This window comes from Varanus komodoensis, unplaced genomic scaffold (genome assembly GCF_004798865.1).
Source record: "Varanus komodoensis strain SLA01 unplaced genomic scaffold, ASM479886v1 scaffold46_1, whole genome shotgun sequence".
In the NCBI taxonomy this organism is placed as follows: Eukaryota; Metazoa; Chordata; class Lepidosauria; order Squamata; family Varanidae; genus Varanus; species Varanus komodoensis.
The window spans coordinates 1,773,776-1,785,312 of NW_025336043.1; the positions used below are offsets into that span (position 1 = coordinate 1,773,776).

Consider the following 11,537-nt stretch of genomic DNA (forward strand, 5'->3'; position numbering starts at 1 on the left):
CGGGGGAGATCCGCATGGGAGATTAGATGAGGCCGGGGACTTAGGGGCACAGATTAGAGTCACCCCATAGAAGTCGAGGGGCTCCTCAGGGCACTGGACGTTACAAAGGTGCCAGGCGCTGATGGGTTACACCTGAGAGTACTTAGGGAGTTGGCAGAGGTTCTCTCACGCCTGCTGGCCTCCATTATCAATATCAAGAGAGGTATTACTACCACTCTACACGACTCTGGTGTGCCCGCAACTGGAGCATTGTGTTCAGTTTTGGGCCCCTCATTACAGGAAGGATATAGCCAGGTTGGAGTCAGTGCAGCATAGGGCCACAAGGTTGGTGGCTGGTTTGCAGGAGATGCTGCATGAGGCGAGACTGAGGGAACTGGGTCTCTTCAGCCTGGAGAAGAAGAGACTCAGAGGGGATCTGTTGGCAACATGCAGGTATGTGAGGGGGTGTCACACGGAGGTGGGCACAGACCTGTTCTCCCCTGCAGAGGAAGGCAGGACGCACTCCAATGGAGCAAAGCTCAGGGAGCCAAGGCTCCATTTGGATGCCAGGAAGCACTTCCTGACAGTCAGGACCCCGAGGGTCTGGAATGGGCTTCCCCGGGAGGTGGTTGAGGCCCCATCGGGGCGGGTGTGCAAGGACAGGCTGGACGTGCACATGGTGGGCATGCCGTGAGCGGAGCCGGCTGGAGCCAGGGGTCAGACTAGATGGCCCGGGAGGACCCTCCTGGCTTGCTCTGTTTCTATGTTTATACAAACTGAAATGGAAAAAACCTCCAATTCCCAGCTTACCATAGCCTCTGACAGAGCTGTACCTAAACATTAAGTGTCCCATTCAGGCTGCCGAAGTTCACATGCATTGTGAAGATACAGAGGAAGCACATGCCAGGGTGCACACGTGCGTGCAGAAGGCCACGCGTCCTGTTTTCAGAGGGTGTTTGTACGCAGCCTGAGCTCTTACCTAGCAGAGAGTCCCATCATCCCGCTGTGCCCACTGAGGCTACACACAACAGACGAGCCAAGCTGAAGCAGCAACAAGCAAACAACAAACCACCATGGCAGCGCACTGCGCTCGCTCCTGCCTGTGCACATGAAAACCACCTCTAACTCTAGGAGCAACTGGCCAGTTACAAGCTGATCAATGCCATTTTCTCTCATCAAAACTAAAATCCACAGCATTCTGTTTGGATCCCTGTTTTGCAGTGCCCGTAGCAACCAGGGATTTAAAACCAGGATGTGGAGGACAAAATGCTGCATGCTCACGACTGAAACCGCAACTTCCAGGCTCCTGGCTTGACAATCTGACATTAAGACCAGCAACTGAGCACAGCACTCTGAGTGGAGGGAGGGAGGGAGGGAGGGAGGGAGGATACACTAAAAAAGAAATAAGCACGCCCGGCGTTCAAGCAAGTGGGCAGGAACTTACTGGAAATGGGATACCTTTTGCCCAGAAAATTCATTAAGGGGAAAGGGGAGGGCGAGGGCGAGAAAGAGAGGAGCTAAGTTTTGTCCGCCTTGGCTTCACATCGTGTTCCACATGTGCTGAGCCACTCGGGGCCGGAAGGGGACGGAGCCCGGCGTGTTCCCGCGAGGGCCCTCAGTCATCTGGAGGGCAGGCTGCGTCCCATCACACACGGCTGGGGAAGTCCTGCGGGCCCCCAATGGCTCGGAGATGGGCTCCGCTGCCCAGAGAGGCCCCCACCGTCCCATCTGCCACAGCCAGAGGGACACCTGGGCCAAGCAGCAGGGTCCCTGCACACAGGTATGCAGGCTCCCTCGGCAGCCAGCTGGACCCATGGAAGGGGGAGGTGTGCTGGAAAGTGGCACCCCCCCCCCACTGCAGGCCTCCTTGCTGCCCTGTGTGGACGGGAAGTAGAAATGCACCATGCGCCCCTGGAAACCCCAGGAACACTCCAGAGCTGCCTCACAGCAGGGCGGAGGACAAAGAGCCGCCTTCTCCAACCGTGTGCCCACCCAATGTTATGGTTCCAAGCGGCGTCCGCTCCAGCCAACATGGCCAACGGCCAGGAATTCTGGTAGCTGCAGTCCAGCAGCAGAGCGTGGCTCCAAGCCCCTCGTGACCGGGCAGCTTGCCAGGCGGCAAAGGGGCAGGCGGCCCCCCCCACCTCCTCGCAGGCCGGGGAAAGCCAGTCCATGCTTCCGCCAGAGCTGCCCAGGAGACGACGCGATTCGTGATCGCTCTGCTGAGATATTGCGTGTGCTTGCATGTGCAAACGCCAGCACATAAAGATGGCTGTGTGAGCCTGCTGCGGACTGATCTGGGCTGACCACAAAATAGCCCTGGAATGTGAAGGTGTGCCGGGAAGTGGCACATGCCAAACTGGAAAAAAGGTGTTTCCAACTGAAACCCAGGGCAGCTGACACTGAAGGGCATTTAAAGATGCACAAGAAGGGCCTCTGGAAACCAGCGGATTGATTTACGGCCAATCTGGAATGTTCTCAGTTCCTCTGAGCTCCAGCACAGTCCTCCCCAACCCAAGCATCACCCAGATGTTCGGAACTCCAACCCCGTCAGTCCCAGCCAGCAGAAATTCTAGGAGTTGGTCGTCCCCAACTTCCAACAGGGACCAGGTCAGGGAGGGATGGTTTCAATGCACTGGTGTTACTGGACCAGTGGCTGGACCAGTGATTTCCAGGGGCCCAGCTGGTCTAATCGTCTCCCTATTTTTTCAGCCCCCTGGTCATCCATGAGCCTTTTCATGCAGCACATAATTAAACCAGGAAGCCCCTAATTAAGTACAGTTTTCCATTTTTTCTGGCCTGGTCAGACAACAGTTTGAGGTTGGTTTCAGATCCCGGTTGGTTCCAAAGCTGACTGCCGTGGTCTACTGGGTCAAAGGGACTGCGGGGCAGTTCAGGTAGAGGCCACAGGGCTGGGTGGCTCATCCTAATAATGCAAATTAGCATCTTGCAAACCCAGCTGGTCACATCCCTGTGGGCAGATTTGAGCCTCACTTAAAGAAACCCTCTCTGAAATCAGTGACACTCAGTCGGAACCACTGAATTATTCCCATGGGTCTCCTCTAAGCATGAGCAAATCTGGATCCAACCCAAACTTTATTTGTTTGTTAGATTTATATCCCGCTTTTTCCTTACAACAAACTAAAAGCGGCTTATATAATTCCCCTCCTGCTCGCAGTTTTAGCCACACAACAACAACCCTGCGAAGTAGGTTGGGGTGAGAGTCTGTGACTGGTGCAAAGCCACCCAGCTGGTTCCATGGCCAAGCAGGGACTTGAACCCAGGATGCCTGAGTCCCACTCCCACACTCTTAACCAGTACACCACAGATTCAAGGAAAGCACGGCCACCCATCTTCCCAGTAGCTGAAAATAAAGAAGCAGGCCTCCCCAGCAAGCTCTGGTCCTTTGCCCCATGGCCCCCCTCTCCCCCCCCCCCAGCCCCATGGGGGCTTTGCCAAACCAGTTTAAAAGCGATCCGGAGGAAAGTATGTGATGCAACAGTTCACATTCTTGGGATGCGTTCGGGCAGAACGTCTACCCAGAGGGAAACCGGCAGCCATGCCTTCCACCTGAGTTGTCCCCCTATCAAGAAGTGACTGCACAGGGCCGCAGGCCAGCCACGCTCCCCCCGCCCCCCCAATCTGGGAAGGACAGTGGCCCATCTGATAGGGCTGTGCAGGGGCCGCGGAGAGCGCACACAGAGGCCTCCCTTGGTGCTTCCACACAAGGAAGGAGAAGCAAGGAGGTCCCATTCGCACAGCCCCGGGAGTTCACGGCACACCAGCAAATGACGTCCCGCGAGCCCAGGCTGCGAGTTTGCCCACCCTCACTGCCTCTCCTCAGCCCCATACAATGCAGGTGACACTCTTAAATGGTGCACAGGTATGCCTTCCCCAAGCACCCCTCCCTGCTTTGCCTCCGCAGGAGATGCCGGAAACAAGGGCCTCTGGAGCAGAAGAACATGGCGGCAAGTCCTGGAAGGAGCCACGCACACAACCTCACCTGTGGACTGTGGAAGTGCTGTGGGCGTTTCTCTAACCCTATCCTGACCCAGCAAATCTTTGGACAAAGGGCCCCATGATGTCCCGATTAGCTCGCTAGCTAAAAGTGGACTGGTGGATCAGGTGGATGCACAGTTGGCACCAGAATCGGGCTCAGGGAATGCTCATCACTGGCACCTTCTCAAACTGGGGTGAGGCCACAAGTGGGGATACCACAGGGTCCTCTCCTGGGCCCAGGGCTCGTTAGGATTTTCCTTAATGACTTGGATGGGGAAGTGCAGGGAATTTTTATCAGATCCGCAGATGACACAAAACTGGGTGGGAAAGCTAATTCTCTGGGAGAGAGTTATAGTTATCCAGGTGAGCTTGATAGGTTGGAGAGCTGGGCTGAAAAGAACAGAATGAAATTTAACAGGGACAAATGTCAAGTTCTGCATCCAGCAGAAAGAAACCAAACTAAAGGATGGGGAATACTTAGCTCAACGATACTGCAAATGAGAAGGATCTTGGAAATGTTGTAGATCGAAAGCTGCATAGGAGTCAACCATGTGATGTGGCTGCAAGAAGGGATAATGCTATTTTGGGCTGCACCAACAGAAGTATCAAAGATGCAGAGAAGCTGGAAAGGGGTCAAAGAAGGGCAAGAAGGATGATCCGGGGACTGTAAAGAAAGCCCTGTGAGGAGAGATGGAAAGAACTGGGCATGCTTAGCCTGGTGAAGAGAAGACTGAGAGGAGAGGGGATAGCACGCTGCAAGTATCTGCAAGGCTGCCACAGAGAGGAAGGCCAGGATCTCTTCTCGACCATTCCAGAGCACAGGACTTGGAATAATGGTCTCAAGCAATCACGGTCTCAAGTTACAGGAAGCCAACTTCCGGATGAACATCAGGAACAACTTCCTGGCTGTTAGAGCAGTATGACAACGGGACTAATTATCTAGGGAGGTTGTGAGCTCTCCCATGCTGGAAGCATCCAAGACACAGCTGAACAGCCACCCAAGAGGGATGGCTTACCTTGGAGTCCTGCTCTCAGCAGGGGGCTGGAACAATGGCCCTCTGGTCCCCTCCACCTCTGCTGTTTGAATCCTGTACGACTTCACTGAAACACTTCTGCACAGCTCTTCCTCTTCTGGGCTTCCTGGTTGGCCATCTCCCAACACTCCCAAGAAGTGATGGTCAAAGGACATCCTCCTTTATATGCAACAGGCGCAAGATCTCTAGTTGAAAAGGCCTTGGAGAAAAGCTCCCCAGGCCTCAGGCAGGCTTGATGTTCCTCTGACCCACCAGCTGCTGGGGACACCCCCAGCCGGCCCTCACCACTGCCAGAAGAGCCATTTCGCAGTGGTGCCTATTGCACGTCCTCAAATTTCCAAGTGTGCCCAAAGGCCCAAATGTTTGGGGGCTCTTGGACTAACTTGTTAATCTTCCAGCTGCCTAAAAACGGATGAGACACTGTGGATCCCTACCAGGTACAAAAATGCTGTTCTTTAAAAGAATCTGCAGACAAACGTCATACAAACAGAAGCCCGATCAAAGCCACCATTTGCTCAAACTCATGGAGACGAGCCTCGCACCATTTGGCTGTCTGGACAACCGCTACCGTGGGCCGTCTGCTACCTTCATTGCCAATCCACACAAGCAGCTTTGAACTGGAATTTTCCCCCTTTCAATCCAGCACATCAAAGTAGACAGGGATGAAATATTTATTTGCACAGTCCAAAAGACCTGCAAAAATAAGGGACCGCTGTAGTTGCAGGCTTCATGAGTAATCTCCTGGAGCAACACTACCAGAAGTCTGTGAGCATTCAGAGTAAGTTGTTCTTATCGTCTCCTATCCATTTCATCAGTCTTTGCATCCATGATCATTTAGCAGTTATGTGCCGGCTGCACGTTTGGGGGATTTTAGGTGCTTTTACGCCCCACAATCTGGCCGGCTCTCCGTGTGAGTTGCTTCACTTCAAGTGCCCCTCCCTCCGAATCTTCTGCAACATACCGCCTGATTTCCATAGCAGATAAGTCAATTTGGAAAGCATTGTAAAGGTCTGAGATCCAGTGCTCTAAGGGTTTCCCAACCCTAGTTTTTTGTAGAGGTAACCTCCTCCAGACACGCATAGCGCGTTTTGCTGGAAATGCTCCAAACTTTTAACAACCCACTGGATAAAAGCCCTTCTGCCAAGCAGCATTCCTATCACACGAGTGTATTTGTTGTTAGCCTGTATTTATACTCACTGCAATTCTTACAAAGGACTCACTTTTCACACAGAGAGCAGGAATATCAAAGGCTTCATAACTCTTTCACCGTGATTATGAATTAAATCTCTTTAATTACCAAACTGCAGAAGTCAATAGAATGATTCTACGGACCAAGAGGAGGCTAAAGAGCATGCCAAGCAATTCCTAGAGCACAAAGATTTATTTTTAAGTAGCTCCATTGTATTCATAAAGAACTATACCCAGATCTCTGGGAAACATTTCTTGGTTTAAAAAAAAAAAAAAAACAACTCCCAGCCTTAACAATGCATAAGACCCATAAGCTACACACAAGCTGTAGATTTCTAATTTATTACAGTAGAAACTTTTATCCAGCAATAGATTTAGCCACATTCATTTTTATTAGTTAATTAATTTTAAATCACCTTCCTGAAGCCAAGAAAGACAGTTTCAGAAAAGATAGGAAAATAAAAACATCAAATAATAACAGAGAAGCACGTTAGACACAACCTTAAAACTGTAACAGTTTGAGAGGTCAAGTTCAAAAGCTGAGCCTTGATCCCCCATTTCTGCAGACGGAGGGGAATGGGGGCCGCTGCAGTTCTAGGGTTTGGGAGCAACGCAGCCCCTTTGCAGCACGGTGGACGAACGGACTGCCAGAAAGCGCTGAGCTTCTTAACCAGGCATTTTCATATTGTGGCAGCCAGGCAGGCCCCAAGCTATTTAGAGCGTCTAAGGTGGCAAGCAACCCCTGGAACTGAGCTCAGAAAGCAGCTCGCAACGCCCACGGCTCAGCCTGACACGGCCACCGTCCCCCAAAGCCCACGATCCCCATGGACGGCCTCCTCGCGTCCCCCCAGCCGGCGCTTCTGGAAGTTCTTCACGGGGACCCTCCTCGCCCGCTGGCCTGGCTGCAGGCCTTATCAACGGCATGCGCACTGAATGTCCTCTTCCTAGGGCAGTGCTATCACAGGCGTCTTGTACCCGGCCCCCAAAATATCGTCTTCCTTTGGATCATCCACTTATCCCACACTGCACTTCAACCGGCACGCACGGAGGCCTGCAACTTCCTCCATGCATATTTTTTGCCCAAGAGACTTACCCTGTGCAGGGAATCACAAGTCTCTGAGGCAAACTTCTCCACCAGGTGGTCTCCAGATGCATTAGACTGCAAGTTCCAGAACCAACTCCTGGCCCATCAGTCACAGAAGCTGGTGTCCAAAACATCTGGGCAGTGCCAGGGCGGAGAAAGTTGCTCTGAGGTTGGCAGAAAAAACACAACGGATCTCCACCGCTACAAAACACTTGCAGAGAGAATTAGCCCCACGGTGAACCAGGGGGCCCTTGTGAAAGGGGGGCAGCCAATCTGTCCTTGTCCCCGTGATGGGGAGGGCACATTTCCCAGGCAGCAGTGGGTGGGAAGCTCAGAGAAAGAATGGCAAGAAAGGAAGAGGCGGCCCAGAGACGCCTGCCCGCCCAATCAGCCACTTGGCACAACAGAAAAGAGCATGGCAGAAGGTGTGTTCTTTGCTCCCAGATTGAGTCTGAAGAGCCGGAACTAGCCGGAGTTCTCTCTTCTTGGGAAGGAAGAGAGTCTGACGCATGCCACAGGCCGGCTGATTCACACAGAAGAGGAATGCAACCGCTTCGTCCCATATCAGAGCACACAATTCTGAGCGAGCCACAGAAACTGTCCGGCTTAGAAAAACCTATTGTGCTCTGACACAACGGAAGATCAGGCTTTTTCTGAAGGGAGTAACTTACGCAATGCAAGCCAGCTCTGCAAGGTACCCCTGGAGGCGATCCCACCCACCCCTTTTGCTCAGAGGCACACCAGCTCCCTTCCATCAATCTTTATTTTCCAGACTGCAGAGCAACCGGCTCCAGTCCCCAAGAAAGGGAGCTCGTCCACACATTGCCGGGGAGGGGGAAGCCAGGGTCATGGGCCAGCCTGGCGGCTGGGGGTGGGGGGGATTCCTGAGATGGAATCTGAAATTCCTTCTCAGCTGCAAATAGAAGGATCAGTTGTGAGCCCAACCTTGAGCAAAACCCCTCCAAAGAGAAGGAGGCGCGGCGGCAGAGGAGGAGGGTCGTTTCCACCCAGTTATGCACAGACTGATCTCCCGGTGTTCCCAAAATGCAGCAGGGCACAACGCCATGCCAGTTCAAAATAAGGGTGCATCGGAAGTTGTCTTTCAGAAGAGAAATGTTTCTCTGCTACGCGAGCCGCTTAAGCCATGCATCTTCTCAGCTGGCTGGCCCAACAGATGCCTCTTTGTGTGAGCCAGTCATTCTGCACTAAATCATTCTGACAGCCAAGACATGCAGTTGGGGAGCGCTGGGAAAGCAAGAGACAAGGACAGAAACGAATGGGGGAGAGCACCGTTTCACAGCTTTCTTGGCAGCACGGCATAAACTTTAGCCTTCTCCAAACGGGGGCGACGGGGCGACCACGTTGTCTTCAAGGAGAAAATTAAAGATTTCAAACAGCTGTTTTTCCAGATCAGCGGAACTTTAAAATACAATGCCAAGCAAAGCTCCCACCCCTCCGAAACAGTTACGGAAAATTATGAATATTTATGCACCTCCAATTTGTGAGTGTGAACAAACAATCACACTCAACCACAAAAACGCTCCCAGCGTAAAAATGACTGGAGAAAATAAGAGCGAGGAATTCCTTGGTTCAAATGCAAACCCACCCGCTGCATCTGGGCCTTGCAGAACCTTGCTAGAAGGGGCAAAAATGGCTGCTTGGGCCGATGAAGTGGCTTGCAAAAGAAAGGACAAGGGAGAAACGCAGGACGGGGCAAGAGAGCACAAAAACCCGTACAAGGTAGAAGCCAGAGATCTGGATGCAGTGACACCACCAGAACATTTGCAGATTCCCTCATTCATATATGCTTCTTGTGGGCACCCATTCTAGAAACCCAGGATTAACAACGTTCTGTTTTTGGGTGTACGTGAATGTGTCTCTAAGTCCACATGTATCTGAAATAGCTGTAAGGAAGGGATCATGTGACCCTCCAGATGTTAGGTTACATTTTCCACCGCTGGCTAAGATGGCTGGACAGAATCGAGCGATCTGGGTTCCAGTCCCCGCTCATCTGTACGCTCACTATGGGCTAGGCACTCTCAGCCTAGGGCTAAAACAGAAGGATGGATTAACGCTGTGCAAGCCGCTTTGGGTTCCCTGCAGGAGAGAAGGTGGAATGTAAATATAAGCAATGAAGAACACACAACCGTTGGGAGAGGCGTTCCAGCAAGGACCGTCACAGTGAGGCTGCCCAAGCGGCCTGTCCCGGGAGGCTCACTGGGAAAGCAAGTTCCGAGCTGCTCGTGGGAGCCTCCAATACTTGCACAATGCTGCGCCACCATGTGCTGAAGACAGTGGTGCTTCCCCACTCAGTGCTCAGAGGCAAACGGCCCGCAAGCCTTTGGGCTCCATGCAGCTATCAGGTGAGGAACCAGAGCAGGTCGGTGGCTTTTCTAACTTCCGGGAGTGTGCGCACATGTGCCAAGCTTCCTGCGAGTGCGTCAGAAAGGTGTTGCTAGCTGCCTGTCTCCCTCGGCTGATTTGGAAACCAGTCCCACCAAACGTGGCTTCTTCTAATCAGGGTTTGCTTCTGCCTCTGCGCAGACGCAGCCCTGACCGGCAGCAGGTGCTTCTGTGAGAGCGTCCAAAGCACCCATTCTCCAGCCTTTCCCAACCTGTTTTGGACTACCAACTCCCAGCATCCTGACCGCTGGCCTGAGGGAGCTGAGCCCAAAACGTCTGGAGGACACCACACTAGGGAAGGCTGGCCTACCCAGGGGCAGTGACAGTGACAGTATACTGATGTGGGTTCAGCCACAGCAGGTCAGTCACAAAGCTTTCTGGAAGGCCTTAGTCAGAGCACTCACTCTCAGCTCCCTAGTTCACCTCCGAGGTCGTGGCTTGTGGGTTAGGCCCATGGATGCCCGACTGGGGGGGCTGTCATGTCTTGCAGCTGCGGTAAGCATGGGTTACTGGAGGGTCAATCAACCCTTGCAGAACCCTAAAACAGACTGCGAGTTATGCAAGCTTTGTTCAACCTCATATAACCCACCTGGGTTCCCATGTCACAATGGCCCAAAAGAGGATTGTGAATTCAAAAGGGCAGATACACACCCTCCGCAGCCTGAGAATGGGCTGCTGAGCAGGCCAGGCTGTCAAGAAAGAAACCATCCCATGTGTGAGAAGAGAAAAGATCCACGTGCGGCTCTTCCACGCCATGGGCCAATCTGGCGCCTTTTATTATATTTATTGCCTCTTTCTCTGCCCCTTTAAGCTGCACAAGGACTTTATGGTCTCTACTGCAAACAGAGTCTTTACATTTCATTAATTTCGATTTCATTAATTTTAATTTCATTAATTTTGGTTCAAAGAAAAGTGACAAAGACCACTAGGCATTGCAATCCGGAGTTTAACATTAAAATTTTGCTTTTGTGGTACTGCAGTTTCAAAACATACCACAAAGGATCACGAAGCTTCTGGTGAAATTCTAAACTTTCAGAACTTAGTAGTAGAAGTAACCGTTCGAAAAGTGTTTTGGAAGATGCACATTCTCCCATCGACCTATCCTCCTGAAACACAGGTGCTCCTCTACCCCCATTTCTGCTCTTTAGGGTGCCCCCCCGCTGCGCAGGAGCCCCCCCCCCCCTGAGCTTCCGCGGGATGCCGCCCAAGGATGGAGCTGCGCTGTGAATCACGCCAGCGAAGCCCTGCAGCGCGAGGCCTGGCGGGCAAGGGCCCTGCGCGGGGGGGGGGGGGAGGCGCGGAGCCCCCGCCCGCCCGCCCGAACGGGCCCAGGACACCCAGACTTGCGCGCTTGGAAGAGAGCTGCGCCGGGCTCTCCGGCACTCGCGGTCGCCAGCACGGGGCAGACTCTTCCCCGTGGTCCAAACACGTGAAGGACTCGCACAGGCGCTGGGCAGCAGCAGGAAGGGGTGAGGGGAAGCAGGGCGCCCTAGTGGCAAGCGCCAAGGCGCGGCGGCAGAGCGCGCGGCCGCGAGCCCCGGATCCCCCGGCGGGCAGCGGCGAGGGGCACCGGCCGGAGGACTTGCCACGGAGGGCCACGCCAAGGCCGCGGGAGCCACGCGCCGCGGGCGCTCGGCACATGCCCAGAGGCGCGTACCTGGGGATGGTGATGCACTTGGTGTTGACGCTCTGCGTGGTGATGGCCTTCTCCAGCTCGTCCAGCTGCCCGGTCTTCTTGAGCTTCTTCACCAGGCTCTTCACCGCCTTCTCGCACCACTTCTCCTCCTGCCCGTTCTGCTCGCCCTTCTTCCAGCCCAGCAGCCGCTTGACGATGGGCGGCGTGAAGGGCA

At 53.5% G+C, this 11,537-nt stretch overlaps 1 protein-coding gene across 1 annotated transcript in view; it reads right to left on the reverse strand.

The window, feature by feature from the left end:
• SMAD3 (SMAD family member 3) overlaps positions 1 to 11,535 on the reverse strand; it is a gene marked incomplete at its 5' end in the record, with an annotated part of 58,923 nt that extends 47,388 nt beyond the window's left edge. The window contains one exon of the mRNA XM_044444876.1: positions 11,345 to 11,535. Coding sequence (XP_044300811.1) covers positions 11,345 to 11,535 — 191 coding nt within the window. The remainder of the gene's footprint in view (positions 1 to 11,344) is intronic.
• Positions 11,536 to 11,537: the final 2 nt, after the last annotated feature.